The 16,471-nt window shown below is 43.8% G+C and overlaps 1 protein-coding gene across 2 annotated transcripts in view; it reads right to left on the bottom strand.

Annotated features, from left to right (window-relative positions):
* EHD4 (EH domain containing 4) overlaps positions 1-13,545 on the bottom strand; it is a 74,196-nt gene extending 60,651 nt beyond the window's left edge. For both annotated transcript variants that reach the window (XM_005559275.4, XM_073995583.1), the window contains exon 1: positions 13,247-13,545. In XM_005559275.4, the coding sequence (XP_005559332.3) occupies positions 13,247-13,482 (236 nt within the window). In that variant the 5' untranslated portion in view covers positions 13,483-13,545. The remainder of the gene's footprint in view (positions 1-13,246) is intronic.
* Positions 13,546-16,471: the final 2,926 nt, after the last annotated feature.

The raw sequence follows: 16,471 nt of genomic DNA on the forward strand, positions 1-16,471 counted from the left end.
ATAACAACAATTCAAAGGAACAAGAGGACACAGGAAGACCACTGTGATTCAGCGCTGATTAGCCCCTCCACAGGCATCCTGTGCTTTGGAACTTGATTTTTGTCCTTGGCTCCACTTTGCTCCCCCTTTCCTGTGTTCTCGGAGAGGCCTGCCAATTCCAGCAGTGATTGCTCCAAGGTTCTCGAGCCAAGCCATCCACATAAAAAGGTACAGACATTTGGATTCCAAGCAGCTGGGCGGAAGGGATGATGGGGTGGATGGGAGACCTGACATCCCCTTATCTTGGTCCGATGAGGTCCCCAGTTCAGACTCATCCAAGTGGCTCTGGGGCACCCTGGCTGGCAGCACTCAGCCTAAGCTCACAGAGCTACTTTGATGCAAGAGTATATACGGATGGTGTCTTCTTTTTTTCATTGCTTAGGCTAGATTTTTTTTTTTTAAACTTCATAGAAGTGAATGTCATTTATGACAAGGGGAAGAAAAAAACTCTCAAGATATTGAAAACAGAGATACTCTCAACATGTCCAAGCACCATCTTCTCAACGATGTGCTTAAGAATGAATAAAAACCAAACAAATCTAAGTAGCACAATATCCAAACTTTCATTCCCCTGGATATTCATCCTGCATTATCTGGATTTTGACTGTTGCACTGGTGCCTGGAGTAGTGGGCAAACACTACACTTTAAAGAAATATACCTAATGTTTGACGACTCGTTATGTGCTAAAGTCTTTAGGAGAATAGTCTCATTTCATCCTAACTACCTTATGGGCAGGTACTATTTCTATCCCTATTTTATAGATGAGGAAACTAAGGCTCAAATGGGTTAAGTGGTTTATTAAGAGGAAGGATTTCTTACTAGTCCTATGAGGACACCACCCACCCTAAATCAGAGCCTGAGAGGCCAACGGGTTCCACTGGGAATGTTTACAGGAATGTGTCCTGTGAATCATAACAAATACACAAATGTAAGATTTTAAAAATAAAACGGCACATATATTTTGAGTGTTGTATGAGCATTATTTTTAAATTCTCAAGCCAAATCTAAAGAAATGGTTTGTGTGGGCTGGGTACCGTGGATCACGCCTGTTATCCCAGCACTTTGGGAGGCCGAGGCTGGCGGATCACAATGTCAGGAGATCGAGACCATCCTGGTTAACAAGGTGAAACCCCGTCTCTACTAAAAATACAAAAATAAAATTAGCCGGGTGTGGTGGCAGGCGCCTGTAGTCCCAGCTACTTGAGAGGCTGAGGCAGGAGAATGGTGTGAACCCGGGAGGCAGAGCTTGCAGTGAGCCAAGATCATGCCACTACACTCCAGCCTGGGCGACAGAGCAAGACTCCGTCTCAAAAAAAAAAAAAAAAAAAAAAAGAAAAGAAAATGGTTTGTGTGATGATAAACGGGATCTTAAAATATGTTTGTGCATACCTTGGCATCTGTGCATGGAGTTTGGGGGTTCAATTCATTGCTATTGCCTGAAACATTTTTAAAATAAGTGTTGGAAAGTTTCATGTAATGTATTTTTCTTGATAATACTTACTCGATCCACTATTTCACTAGGAGGGGGATGAAAAGGAAGGGTTAGTCCTTCTACTCTGATTTGATTTGAGCCTGGAAAGATGTTTTAAGAGCAGTTTCTGGCCGGGCGCGGTGGCTCACACTTGTAATCCCAGCACTTTGAGAGGCCGAGGCAGGCGGATCACCTGAGGTCAGGAGTTCGAAGCCACCCTGGCCAACATGGTGAAACCCCATCTCTACTAAAAACACAAAAATTAGCCGGGCATGGTGGTGTGTGCCTGTAATCCTAGCTACTTGGGAGGATGAGGCAGGAGAATCGCTTGAACCTGGGAGGCGGAGGTTGCAGTGAGCCAAAATCGCACCACTGCATTCCAGACTGGGTGACAAAGTGAGACTCCATCTTAAAAAAAAGAAAAAAGAAAAAAGAGCAGTTTCTATTGTTCAGTCTATCCTCGTGTTTCACACCAGGAAAAGAAGTGGGAGAATCAAGAATTTATTACTTCCAAAGTCTTATAAGATAGGCCAAGAAATATAAATATTTCCTAGCAAAACAGTACAACCTGCACTACCACTGCTTCTAGATAACAAATGACAGGTTACTCTGAAACCGTACTGCACAGTTTATCATGCATTTCACACATTCAGCTTATTTCATCCTCACTTCCATGGGAGCAGGTATTTTTATCCCTAGTTTATAGAGGAGAAAACTGCTTATGGCAAGTTAAGTAGCTTACAGGGGACCACAATTATACAGGGTAATGACTACTTTTAACATTTGGATGTATTTCCATACTGTCATTTTTCAGTAAATGTAATTTTCCTTTATAAAAGATTAAACAATTTTGCATCTTGATTTTTCACCATTAGTTTTTCCTCATACCATTAAAAATTCTTTGAAGACATGATTTTTAATGGCTGCATCCTATTCTAAGTTGAATATGTATCAATTTATTTTGTCATTTTCTAACTGTTAGGCATTTAAATAGCTTCCCATTTTTTGTTGTTATAAATAATGCTGAGATAAACATTCCTGAACAAACATCTCATCTACTTAAAAAAGTCTCCTTTGAATTACTGAAAAATTAAGTTAGGCTGATCTTCACTTACTTTTTTTTTTTTTTTTTTTTTTTTTTTGAGACAGAGTCTTGCTCTGTGACCCAGGCTGGAATGCAGTGGCATGATCTCGGCTCACTGCAACCTCTGCCTCCTGTGTTCAAGCGATTCTCCTGCCTCAGCCTCCCGAGTAGCTGGGATTACAGGTGTCATACTGGGCTAATTTTTGTATTTTTAGTAGAGATGGGGTTTCACCATGTTGTCCAGGCTGGTCTCAAACTCCTGACCTCAGGTGATCTGCCCGCTTCAGCCTTCCAAAGTGCTAGGATTACAGATGTGAACCACCATGCCAGCCTCACTTACATTTTAAATGTGGAAACTAAGTTTTATTTTCATTTGTCCTTTAGTTAAATCATTGACATATTATCACCAGGACTGTTTGTTCAGATGATGTCACCTTTGAAACTGCTGTGCCTACTAAGGGAATGGACATTAGGTCATTGAACCAAGAAACTGGAATTTGTTGGGTAAAACCTTTCGCATCTCAGGTGATTTTTCCAGCAATGGATGGGATTTGTACTCCTCAGGGCTGAGATGTGCTTGAAAGCACACTGCTATCTACCTACTGCCATTACCTGTAAGTTGCTCCACTCCACCTTCCATGCTGTTTTGGGGGGAGGGGGAAAGAAAGGGAAGGGAGGTTTACTGGAATCGAATCAGTTTCTTACAGTCCTATTTGTTCTTCCAGTCTTTCACTCATGTAATGAATATTTGTTGAGTGTTTTTGATGTTGTGACTTGTAATTTAGGAATCTGACAACAGACTAGGTTGTAAACTCTTTGATCTGGGAGCACTGTAAATTATCATGAGAAGGTTATGGAATACAGCATATCCCAAAGTTACTTGACTATGGAACCCTTTTATTTTCTTTGAACACTTATGAATAATCTCCCACAATTGCATTCCACAGAACATAGGTTAAAGGAAAAGGCTAAAAGGCATCTAACAAACTCCATATCCATTTAATTTTTTTCTCCAAATACAATCATTTAAATGAAATCCTTTCAAAACTAGTAATAGATAATTTCTTAATGCAATTAATTTATAGATAAGAAGCCACCAGCTGACATGATCTCTTAAGGTGAAATAACAAAGGCAATACCATTAAGATTAGAAGCTTGATATGAATGCCTACTTCCTGGTATTATGAAATATGGAACAGAAGGGGGGACAAAGTAATCATGAAGGTAACTGACACAGTTATCGATCTAGAAAACCTGAGAATCTACTGACAAGCTGTCAGAATAACTTCTTGAGTCAAATGACCAGATATAAAACAAAAATGTACAACTCAGTAGCTTCCTTACATATCAGCAATATCCCGCCAAGAAAATAAGAGAAATAAAAAGCCCATTCACAAGAGCAACAGGGCACAAAATCCCTAATACATTAATAAGAGCTCCATAGGACCTGCATGAGTAAATCAATGACTTTTCCAAGAAGGTCTACATTAAAGCAATGGTGAGCTGCCGCTTGGGAAGAGCAAATACAAAACTGTAACTTAGAGACAGAATGTAGTTCCAGTACAAATAGGTCCCGGTGGGAATTTTTTGTTTGTTTATTTTGAAGAACCTAACTAAGAAAGTTCTTCTCAAAGAATGACGGAAAATGAGAATTGATAGCATTTGGAAAATAAAGAGTAATGAGCGCAGAAGGGTCTTGAGCTAAAACTATTAAAAAGTATTTCAAAGTGACAATATTTAGGATGGTATGGCACTGGCATAAGAATTTACAAACAGAATAACAAGAGATAAAGGTCCTAACAGACCCAATATAGTATTTAATAACTTAGCATATGAGGAAGCCTCATGTGACAGCAGAAAAAGGTAGAATTATTTAATAATAGTGTTAGAAAATGACAAAAGACAAAAAAAAAAAAAAACCCCACAACAAATATAAATGAGACAGATTTTACTTCCAGGTAGGTTAAAAAGATAAATATTTAAAAAGTAATCCTATTTTAAAAATAGGCAGGGCACAGTGGCTCACGCCTGTAATCCCAGCCCTTTGGGAAGCCAAGGTGGGCAGACCATTTGAGGTCAGGAGTTTGAGATCAGCCTGGTTAACGAGGCAAAACCCTGTCTCTACTAAAAAATACAAAAATTAGCTGGGCATGGTGGCTCAGGCCTATAATCCCAGCTACTTGGGAGGCTGAGGCATGAGAATCACTTGAACTGGAAGGTGGAGGTTGCAGTGAGCTGAGATCGTGCTACTGCACTCCAGCCTGGGTGACAGAGTGAAACTCTGTCTCAAAAAAAAAAAGAATATGAGTGAAAATTTCCTGAGTCTTAAGATAAACAAGGATTTTCTAACCAAAAAATAAAAGATATGACAAAAGAGGAAAAATTGTTAGATTTGATCACAAATATTAAATATATCTGCATGGAAAAATTATTACAAAAATTACAAGGCAAATTTTAAACTGGAAAAACACTTTTACAGTTGTGACAAAGGATTGATATCTGTTATTGCAAAAAATATTTAAATTTATTTATAAGAACAAGACCAATACTTCAAATGAAAATTGGACAAAGTTCACAGACAATTCACAAAGTAATGCGGATGACCACTATATATTTTATAAGTTCAACATCACTAGGAAGAAATAAGCCAATTAAAACAATTCTGTCCTGGCTGAGTGCCCCATGGCTCACATCTATAATCTCAGCCCTTTGGACTTTGGGAGGCTGAGGCATGAGGATCGCTTGATCCCAGGAGTTTGAGACCAGCCTAGACAGTACAGTGAGATCCCATCTCTACAAAAAATAAAAAAACTGGCTGGGTGTGGTGGTGCAATGTACCTGTAGTCCCAGCTACTCCAGAGGCTGAGGTGGAAGGATTGCTTGAGCCCAGGAGTTTGAGGCTGCAGTGAGCTATGATGGCATCACTACACTCCAGTCTGGGCAACAGAGCAAGATCCTATCTAAAAAAATTTTTTTTTTCCTATCAGATTCATTGTAATTAGTTTTACTGGCAGTTTGGTGAATTACTGATCCTCATATTTCTGGTGGGAGTCTAATTTGGAATAACTTTCCTAAAAAAGGATAGATACATAGATTTAGGAATATATATAAATCTGAAAAAAATATATACATATATATTTTTTTGAGACAAGGCCTCACTCCGTTGCCCAGACTGGAGTTCAGTGGTGCAATCTCGGCTCACTGCAGCCTGGACCATCTGGGCTCAAGTGATCCTCCCACCTCAGCCTCCCAGGTAACTGGGACTACAGGCGTGTACCACCACGTCCAGCTAAGTCTGGTATTTTTTGTAGAGATGGGATTCACCATGTTGCCCAGGCTGATCTCGAACTCCTGGAGTCAAGTGATTTGTCCACCTTGGCCTCCCAAAGTGCTGAGATTACAGGTGTAAGCTGCTGCGCCCAGCCTATTATCTATATTTTTTGAGGCACTAATTTATGTTTAGGCTATTCTAAGAAAAAAACTAGAAATACAAAGATTTATGGCCAAAAATGTTCAGTTCATTGCAACATCACGTGTAACAGCATAAAAACAGAAACAAGCTAAATGTTCCAACCTGTACCATAGATTATGATGCAGTCATTGAAGTTATTTCTGAAGACTATATAATGACATGAGAAAATGCTCATCATATCATATTAAGCAAAAAAGAACCCCATTTATTAAATTATATTTATATAATCCTCAGTTTTGTGAGCACGACTTCTATGTCTTCTTCTAAGTCACTGAGAGAAATGTTAACAGATGGAGTTTGGAACGGATGGAAGGTTCAGCAAAGTCAGCCTCCCTTTTCTGGGTTGAGGCTAACCCTCTTCCATTCCTCCGTTAACTGAAACTTCATCTAACAATGGTTCCCGAATGTTTCCTAGGGGAGGGTGCATAAGAATTACTGTGAGAGATGGTTTAGAAAAACAAAAACAGATTTTAGAGCCTGACCCACCGAGATTTCGACTCAGGAGGTCTGAGGTGGGGCCCTGGAATCCGTGTCAAAAGGCCTCCAACTGATTCTGATGCATCGCCACGTGTAGAAAGAACCACGGCCTTCTGGTTTGAGGTTTTGAAAAGTATACTGAACATCTTTTATAAGACAGCTTCTGAATGTGAGTTAGGGAAGATAATGTCAGGATGGAAAAAGCCTTCCCCGCCTATCTTCCTCCCAGTACTCCGTTGCTGCTTGGCAGGTGGATGACGTGACGACTGGCCCAGTTGCTGGCCTGCAGTGCCTCCCTGCTTGGACTGCAGCTGCCAGTGCATCCCCACCCACCCTCGCCCCCCACCCGCTCGCTTGCCCTGCAGTTCCCTGCCCTGCTCTTCAGGACCTTTGCTCCAAGTCTTGCCTCCTCTGTGTCTTCTGAGATGCCAGCTGCTTCCTCTCTACGGCTTCCCTTCCATCCACTTTTCATTCTGCTGAGGTTGTGCTCGTCTTTATCCAAACCCCCGTGATGCCTGTGCCCAGGCCTCCTTCCCCCAGGCCCAGCTGCTGAGAATTTGATGCCTCACATCCCACTCATTCCTCAACCCGCGCCATCTGACTTCCTCCACCACCACTCACAGGCACACCTCTTGGCAAGGTCACCTGGCTCCTGAAGGCTAATGCACTGGTTCTGCTTCAGTCCTTTTCCTGGAAGCATCTGACACTACTGACCACCACCTCTCTCCCTGGCTTTTGTGGGGGTCATTATCGCATCCCCTTTTTTCTTGGTAGCAGCATCCTCAGGAGCTGCCTTCCCCAGCTCTCAGGCCACGTGGTTGGGGCTGACCTCCCCACTCCCCACATCGCATTCCCCTGCCCCTAGGGATTGGTTCAGGGATGGGCATATGGCCAGGGTCAAACCAATGAGACTCAAGCCTGAGACTTTTACTGGGGCTGCTGAGTCAGCAGAATTCGAGGCTGGAAATGGAGGTGGCCACCTGCCCGCCCCTGAGAAGGAACCCAACATGAGGAGGGCTGCAGAGCCGACAGAGTCCTGGTGTGTCTCCTGCAGTCCTGCGCCAAGCCTGAAGCTTGCACATCCTGGTCTGATGGGTTTCATGAAAACGTTCTTATCTTTTTATCTAAGCTATCTTTGGTTGGATTTCTGTCACTTGCAACCTAAAGAGCTCTGAGACAGCGCTGAGCCACTACCCTCCCAGGCAATTACCCACCACTTTGGTACTTCCTCCCCAGGGTCTCCACAAGCTCTGCTTCCTCTCACTTAAGAGTCCTGTGCAAGGACTTCTATTTCCCAGATGTTGGCTACTAAATGCTGACACTCCCAAGTCAACAGACCGGCCCAGATATCCCCCTGAGCTCCAGACCCATGTCTCACCCCTCATGGACATCGCCACCTTGGTGTCCACTCAAACATGACAGGTCTAAATCTAAACTTATCATTAGGCCCCATCCTTCCTCTTCTTGGATCTCCATCTCAGTGAATGGCTCTACTCCCCAGTTACCCCAGAAACTGGGGCCTCACGGCTGACACCTCCCCACCCTCACTCCCTGGCCTTCTTTGGGCAGCTAATTCTCTGCTCATTCCTCAGGGCTCAGCTTTCAGGCTGCAATCTCAGGAAGGCCTTCTTTTCCAACCCGCAAGCCTGAATGAGGGGACCCTCCTATGCCCCCAGCCACCCTGTGTTTCTAGTGTCACAGCCGTTGTCACTCAGAGCTGCGGCCTGTTGACTCTTTTCTGTGATGGCTGGCCCCAACCCTGAAATCAGTATCATTTGAATAAATGAACACTAGCATCTGTAGGTGTGATCTTACATTGCATATTGAAAATACAGTCTAATTTTCTATAAAAATAAAATATCTCAATATTTTAGAGAGATCTGTAAAGGGTAGAGTATTTGGGACAGAAGATTGATTTTCAGGAGCCCCAGTACCTGGATGAGTGGGAGAACCACTAAATAGGACCATAGTTTTTCTGTGTGAGATTTTATGTTTTAAAAAACAGACGAACCAGGCTGCCTGTTAGTGAATGCCTTCACTTCCCTTTTCCTTAATTACTGAGTCTGGAAACTTATCAAGGGAATGAAGCAGGCCTTTGTTTCTATTCAGAATCCATTTCCCCTCTTTTTTGAAAATGAGAACATCTGCCTGCTTCCAGTTTTCCAATACTTTTCATATTCTTCACAATTTCTTAAAAGTCACCAAATACAGTTCTTTGAGCAGAACTGCAAGTTCTTTCATCCATGTGTCCGGCCAGAGATTTCCTGAGCCTCGCCTGTGGCAGGCCCTGGGAGAGTTCCTCAGTCTGTTGGTTTTATTCCCCTCTTGAACACAGCTGGGCTCCCTTCTGCCATCTCTGGGGCATTTTCTTTGAAGACAAGGAGGAAGCTGAGTAGTTCTGCTTTCTGTTAATATTGCAGCAAGAGCCCAAGCAGTGGGCCGATCACTTCCTGATTCTTGTTCTTGTTCTAATCATACCTTAAAAGGCTTTTTAATGTCCAAGGCATTTTTACCCTCTCGGCCCACTCCAGCTTCTTGATCCTTCATACCACCCATATACCTTGTCTGCATCCTTGCACATGTACCCCTGCCCCTTTTTTCCCCTATTTAACACTATAGTTAAATATTAATATTTAAAGTTTTTAAACACAATTATGGTATCAAGCATTTTATTAAAATTTTTTTTCATACTTTGATTTTACCAACTTGAGTGTTATGAACAATGAACATGTTTATACACTGACAAGATTACTAGTGGAAACATATAGGGATTGTGGGATGGTTACTTTCACTCCCTTTTCCCTCATCTTTACTCCTTTTATTTTTTTTTTTAATTTTTGTAGAGATGGGGTCTCACTATGTTGCCTAGGGTGGCCTTGAACTCCTGAGCTCAAGCAATCCACCTGCCTCAGCCTCCTAAAGTGTTAGGACTGCAGGTGTGAGCCACTGCACCTGGCCCCTCATCTTTACTCTTTAGTTCCTTTGTCCTTGGGTTCTTTTAGCTTATTTCTACTTTGTTTTCTTTCTGGCATCCATTTCTATTTTGAATTATTACACATACATACAGAAATGACTTGGCTGGTGCTAGTTGCAGAATCATGAAAATTAAATAAATCATAGGACGCTGAGTGTTGAAAGACTGAATTGTTTTGGTTTTTTATTGAGATATAATTCACATGCCAGAAAATTTATTCGTTTACAAGGTGCCCTCTGGTTTTCAGTATATTCACAAAGTTGTGCAACCAATATCATTATCCAATTTCCGAACATTTTCATCACATCAAAGAGAAACCCCATGCCCACTAACGGTCATTCTCTGTTTCGTTTGCATGTGGCTATCCAGTTGTCCTAGCACCATTTGTTGAACTATTGTTTCCCCCATTGTTCTAATAGTTTTAAAGTGGTTTCTTAGGATTCTCTACACAGAAGATCATGTCATCTGCAAAGAGTTTTACTTTTTTCTCTCAAGTCTGGGAGTCTTTTATTTCTTTTCTTGCCTTATTTCCCTGCTCTCTACCCTTTTAAAGCCTATATAGTTTCTTGAGTGACTTCTCTCTTTTTTCCTCATTAGAATAAGTTTTCTGGGGAGAGGGGACAGAGCATAGGAAGGGAGAAAGTGGAGCTTTTAAAAATGTGTAGTTTGGGGCCGGGTGCGGGGGCTCACGCCTGTAATCCCAGCACTTTGGGAGGCCAAGGCAGGCGTCTTTTATTGACCAATCGCTAGAAGCAAATAACCCAGATCACCTCAGGTTGGGAGTTCAATACCAGCCTGACCAATATGGAAAAACCCCGTCTCTACTAAAAATACAAAATTAGCCGGGTGTGGTGGCCCATGCCTGTAATCCCAGCTACTCGGGAGACTGAGGCAGGAGAATCGCTTGAACCTGGGAGGGGGAGGTTGCCGTGAGCCAAGATCGTGCCATGGCACTCCAGCCTGAGCAACAAAAGCAAAGCTCTATCTCAAAAAAAAAAAAAAAAAAAAAGTGTAGTTCGATTTCATTTCAAATGGACTTATACTTTTTCAGTGGAAATGTCTTCCTTCACAGCACCTGGGCCCAGGGATTTTCTGGAGGAATCTTTGAAATCTGTTTTCCTCAAGTTTTGGACACAAGCCTGGCTGAGCTCCATATCCACGCTTCCTTGGCTAGTACAGAGTCTAAGATGACATGGTCACTTTTCCCCGTGCCCATCTCCCCTCATTCTCTGGCCAATTCTTCATTGCCAGTCAAAGGTAGAAGAGCCAACAGCAATAAGAGAAGCTTCCCACCAGGTCAGCACAGATTCTGTGTCATCAGTGACCTCTTGGAATGTGCAGGAAGCCAGGGAGATAAGAATCTATGGCTATGTAGATTAGGTACACCCTACAGCCAAGTAAGAGCTTCTAGTGCCCAGTCACGAGAAGCAAACAACCCAGACCACTAACCAGGCTCTAACTAAGGCAGGATCCAGGATGCTCAGCACCCTGGGCCAACACTTCCACTCAAGATGAACCCACGGTTCATTTTGAGTGTCTGGGGCGATATTTAATTCCAAGTGCACAAGTCTCCAGGGTAGCTGCCCTTTCGTTTGGGGATTTCCTCCCGGGTGCTAAATCACTTCCTCCTAGCTCCAATCTGAAAAGCAATTCAGGTCGCCTGTGGCCTCACCAAGCTTCCTGCCCACACTGATTTTCTTCTAACCTCATTGGTCTACCTTGTGTACATCGCCTAACAACAAAGCCACTTAGCTCGAGGAAAGCCTCAAGAACAAATGACTTCCTACTAAGGTGATTCTTCCCTCACCCTACGGTGGCCCACAGCTCCAGCACCTACTGAGAGGTGGCCAGTTTGGATGAGGTAGCTGCCAGGCATCACATCTCAGAACGCTTCATAAAACTGTGCTTAGCTATTCCACAAATTTCTCCAAATAATGAAACAGACAGAAGAGTGAGAATATAATGAGAGAGAAATCTGGAAAAATACAAAAGATAAATTTATGTTCCTGTGAGTTGTGTTCATCTTCCTGTGAGTTGATAATCAGGCTGGCTAGCTATCCAGTCTACGGGAGCAGAGAGAGGGCTGTATCATCTCCAGGTTGGCACAGCATCTAGCAAGTGCTCCCTGATGACAGCTGGGCACAACAAGGATCTCACAGCACAGACAAACAGGAGGAAATGCCTAGGGTGCGAGGACATGCCACCACTAAATTACAAAAATATATGCCTTTCCTCTTTGCATGTTTCAACAGTACCACTTCCCATCCTTGTACCACTTGGCCATAACACTATTATCTCAAGTACCTGAAAACTAACTGAGACCTTAAATGTGACATCTGTTTGTCATCTTTCAAGATGCCAGTTCCTGTAATACAGCTATGGTTCATTTTGAGTGTTTGGGTGACATATTTAATTCTATTTTTATCTTATTCATAAGCACCAAATAAAGCAATTTTGAACTTACTTTCTTTGGGTCTTCCTTCATACTCAATTTAATTGTCTAGAACGTCATTTCAATACACACTATATTTGTTTTGCGGAATTCATTTGCAGTGTATCTGGAGGCCTGGATTTAACATATTTCCTGTAGTGACAGCTACTCTATTTGTAGGAACTATTTAGGTCACTGGAGTGGAGAAAAAGAGGTCGCTACTTAACAGAAATGGCATGTATCCAAATATAGATGCAGTTTTCTGAACACCTGTTGAACATCAAATGATGAAGATATTGTTACAATTTCCAAAACCTTGGACCAAAACCTTAAATGATCAGCACTTGGTTTCAACTGATACACGGCTTAAGTCAGAAAAACAAGTTCTTCTTACCAAAAAAAAATGAGTCTACATATGCTGGTTGCTTTAGAAATAAAACAGGTGATTAACAAAGCAATCTGTTTCCGTCTAAATTATTTCCCAGCAAAAGTCACTTCTGATTAAACTATATGATTTGAACCACAAGGCATGCACAGTGATTGTGTGCTTTCAGAAACACGGTAAGCATGACAAATATTTTCAGTTGTCAAGGATGAGCGAGGAGGGGATGACCCACGTAAGAAATGGAAACTAACAAATAGTAATATGACACTCCCCCTTAGTTCCACAGGCTGGTGCGGCTGCTACACGCAGCTCACTTCCTACAGCCAGCTAAAGGCTGTGCACGAACGGAACCTGTGCACGAACGGAACGGAGGCTGCCTCTTTATCTCCTCCCCACAACACTGTGGGGTGGCACGTAAAGACCTCAAGGGAAGGGGACCAGGGCGATACCCTCTCCTGCTGCCATTCATTTGTTCAAGAAATAGTTAAACAAATGAATAGTTGAACAAACTCTCCAACTAGGACTCTGTAGCCCGTTCGGATACTCCACGCCTTTCCCCCCATTTCCATCCCTAGGAGTCACTCCCTCGTCAAGAAGATGCTGATTACGGCTCGCGCCTCTTCCCTCCCTTGGACCCTCCGGCCAGGGCGACGGGACAAGGCCAGCGGGAGCAACGCCTTCCGAACCGCAAGGAAGGAGGGCTCGGAGGGCGCAGGGCGCGGGTTCGCGGGACCCTCCAGCGCGCGGGGCAGACGAGCAGGGGCGGGGCCCAGAGCAACGGGCGCCGAGCTCCGGGAGGGGTCCCCGAGGTCGCGCCGGCCGGGAGGGGCAGCGGCGGGAGGCGGCCGACCGCGGCGCACACGTGGGGAGGGCGGAGCGGGGCGGGAGCCCGGCGAGGGGCGGCGGCGGTACCTGATGAAGGTGGTCTTGCCGGTGCTGTACTGGCCCACCAGCAGGATCATGGGCTTGTTCTCGAAGTCGGCGTCCTCCAGCGCAGGCGAGTGGAATTCGTGGAAGCGGTACGCCTCCTCCAACGGCAGCACCTTGCGCAGGTAGAGCGAGCGCAGCCCGCCCGTCACCGTCTGCACCGCGTCAACGCCGCCCGCGCGTTCGCGCCCGCCCGCCTGCCGCCCCATCCAGCTGAACATCCTGCCGCCAGTCCACGTTCGGCTGGGACCCTGCTCCGGGTTCGACCCTACCCGGCTCGCACTGAGCCGCCCTGGCCGCGCCGGCCGCCGCCCGAACCCGGCCCCGCCTTGTGCTGCCACAGCCAATCTTCGGCCGCTACGTCACGCGCGCTCGCTCACTATTCACAAGAGCTCTCTCAGGTCCTTCCTGATTGGATCTCTGCCAGGGAGGACTGAAGGCGTCAGCCAATGGAGAGGAGGTTCTTAATGAATTATTGATGACGGAGTCAGTCTGGAGGACTGGGCGGGGCGATGGTGTCTCCCCGGCCGGGTGGCACTGACCGGTCATACCCAGGGCCCCCTTCTGGTTGCCGAAGCCACACCTCTGGCCAGGTGGCATCGGCTTCCGGGTAAATCTGAGCTGCCCAAAGCAAGCCTCCGGAGGCTGCTCCATCTGCTGGAACGTTTACTCATTCAGGCCTCTGGACGTCGATCCTGGGGATGAAAAGTTCAGAAAGTGGACAGGCAGGTTCTGTCTTCCCGGGGGCGGGTCGGTATGAGCCCATTTTACAGGCCAAGAGACCCAGGCTCATGGGCATAATTGACACAATCTTAAGGAGGGGAAGTAGACTGGAATCTATTTGAGTAGCTGTGTCTCCTACTTGTCCATGTTGCCCTCACTAAATTCTGGATCAACTAAAGGCCTTTTCCCCTTAGTTTTCATTATTTGATTTTCTGTAAAGCCGAAAATTTAGTCATTACTCTCATTATTACATTATCCTCATTATTACAACTTTATTTCCACATATTGACATGTGAGTTATTGTCACCTCCTAGCTGTTTTGTTGTTGTTGTCGTCGTTATTGTTTTTTGTTTTTGTTTTTCTGAGACGGAGTCTTGCTCTGTCACCCAGGCTGGAGTGCAGGGGCACGATCTTGGCTCACTGCAACCTCCACTTCCTGGGTTCAAGCAGTTTTCCTGTCTCAGCCTCCTGAGTAGCTGGGACTACAGGCGCTCACCACCATGCCCAGTTAATTTTTGTATTTTTAGTAGAGATGGGGTTTCACCATATTGGTAAGGCTGGTCTTGAACTCCTGACCTGGGGTGATCTGCCCACCTTGCCTCCCAAAGTGTTGAGATTACAGGCGTGAGCCACCACGCCCGGCCTCGCTGTTTCTTTTCTAGGTTAAAAGGACACTCACTTATCTAAGTTGAGATTGGGGGAAATAATCACCTTTTGTGTCCTCAGCTGTAGCTTAGGAATATTTCTCAGTTGTTTTAGAGCATTTCTCAGGTGTGATCCATGGGGCCACCTGCATATATGCATTTATGACCTGGGATGCTTGTTAAAATACAGATTCCTAGTCCTCAGTCCAGACCTACTGAGTTAAAATATTGAGGAGAGATGGAGCTCAACAGATGTCCTAGGTGACTCTGATGTGGTCTAAGTCTGGGGAAACAGTACACACTGCAGTGCTTCTCCAACCTAACAGAAATGCGGATTCTGATTCGGTAGGTATGGGATGGGGCCCATGACTCCACATTTCTAAGAGGCTCTTGGGTATAGCCAATGCTACCCATCCATGGACCATACTTTGCGTATGAGAGAACAAAAGATCTGGGTTTGAATCTTGACTGTGTAAATTAATGGCTGTGTGACTTTAAATGTGATGAGTTACCTCTCTGCATTAGTTTCCTTATGAGCAAAATGGAAACTCCTTTGGGATTGTTGTGTGGGTCACATAGTTGGAGGGAATTGTATGTAACTAGGGAAGTGAAAAGAAAGCCAAGGGAAAATAAAGTTAGACATCTGCCTTGTGTCAAAATAAAACAAAGACTGAAATGTAAAAATAAAATGAAACCACTGCACTACCAGAGGAAGGTACAAGAGATTTATACAGTTTTGGGGTGGAAACGCCTTTCTAATCAACACTAAGGACAGAAATTATGAAAGAAAAGGCTGGCATATTTGACGACAAAAGTAAAAGCTTCAATGTATTTTTTTTAGAATACATAAAAACAAACTGATATAAATACAATCTTACCATATGATGCAGAAATCAGCTGTTTAGTATTTACCCAAATGAGTTGAAAACTTATATCCACAGAAAAGCCTGCACATGGATGTTTACCGCGACTTTATTCATAAGTGCCCCAAATTGGAAGCAACTAACATGTCCTTCAGTAAGTGAAAGGATAATCCGTGGTACATCCAGACAGTGGAATATTATTCAGCACTAAAAAGAAATGAGTTATCAAGCCATAAAAAGGCACAGAGGAAACTTAAATGCCTATTACTAAGTGAAAGAAGTCAATCTGAAAAGGCTATGTACTGTACAATTTCATCTTTATGACATTCTGGAGAAGGCAAAATTATGGAGGAAGTAAAAAGGTCAGTAGTTTCTACGTGTTAGGGAGGAGGAAGGAATGAATAGGCAGAGAACAGAGGATTTTTATGGCAGTGGCTCTGCTTTGTATGGTACTATAATGATGGATACATGTCATTAGATATTTGCCAAAACCCACAGAATGTACAACACCAAGAGTGAATGTAAGTGATAATGACTTGTGAATTTCAGATCAGTTTTAAGTTCACAGCAAAATGGAGCGTAAAGTACAGAGAGTTCCCATATACCCCCACCCTCCCTGACACACAGCCTCCTCCACTGTCAACATCCTGCACCAAGTGCACTTTCGTTACAATCAATAAACCTAACCTAAATTGACACATCATTAAATTAACTCAAAATGGAACTAGACATAAAACTAATATAAATGTAGAACTAAATGTAAAGCTTAAGATTATAAAACGTCTAGAAGAAAACATGGGAGAAAATTGTTGTGGCCTTGGGTTAGGGAAAGATTTCTTAGATGACACCAAAAGCACAATCCTTAAAGGAAAAAAAAAAAGTTGGTAAATTGGATTTCATCAAACGAGAACTTCTGACCTTTGAAAGTACTGTGAAGAGAATGAAAAGACAAGACAAGGCACCGAATATACTTGCAAATC

The sequence above is a fragment of the Macaca fascicularis genome, chromosome 7, assembly GCF_037993035.2.
Source record: "Macaca fascicularis isolate 582-1 chromosome 7, T2T-MFA8v1.1".
Taxonomy (NCBI): Eukaryota; Metazoa; Chordata; class Mammalia; order Primates; family Cercopithecidae; genus Macaca; species Macaca fascicularis.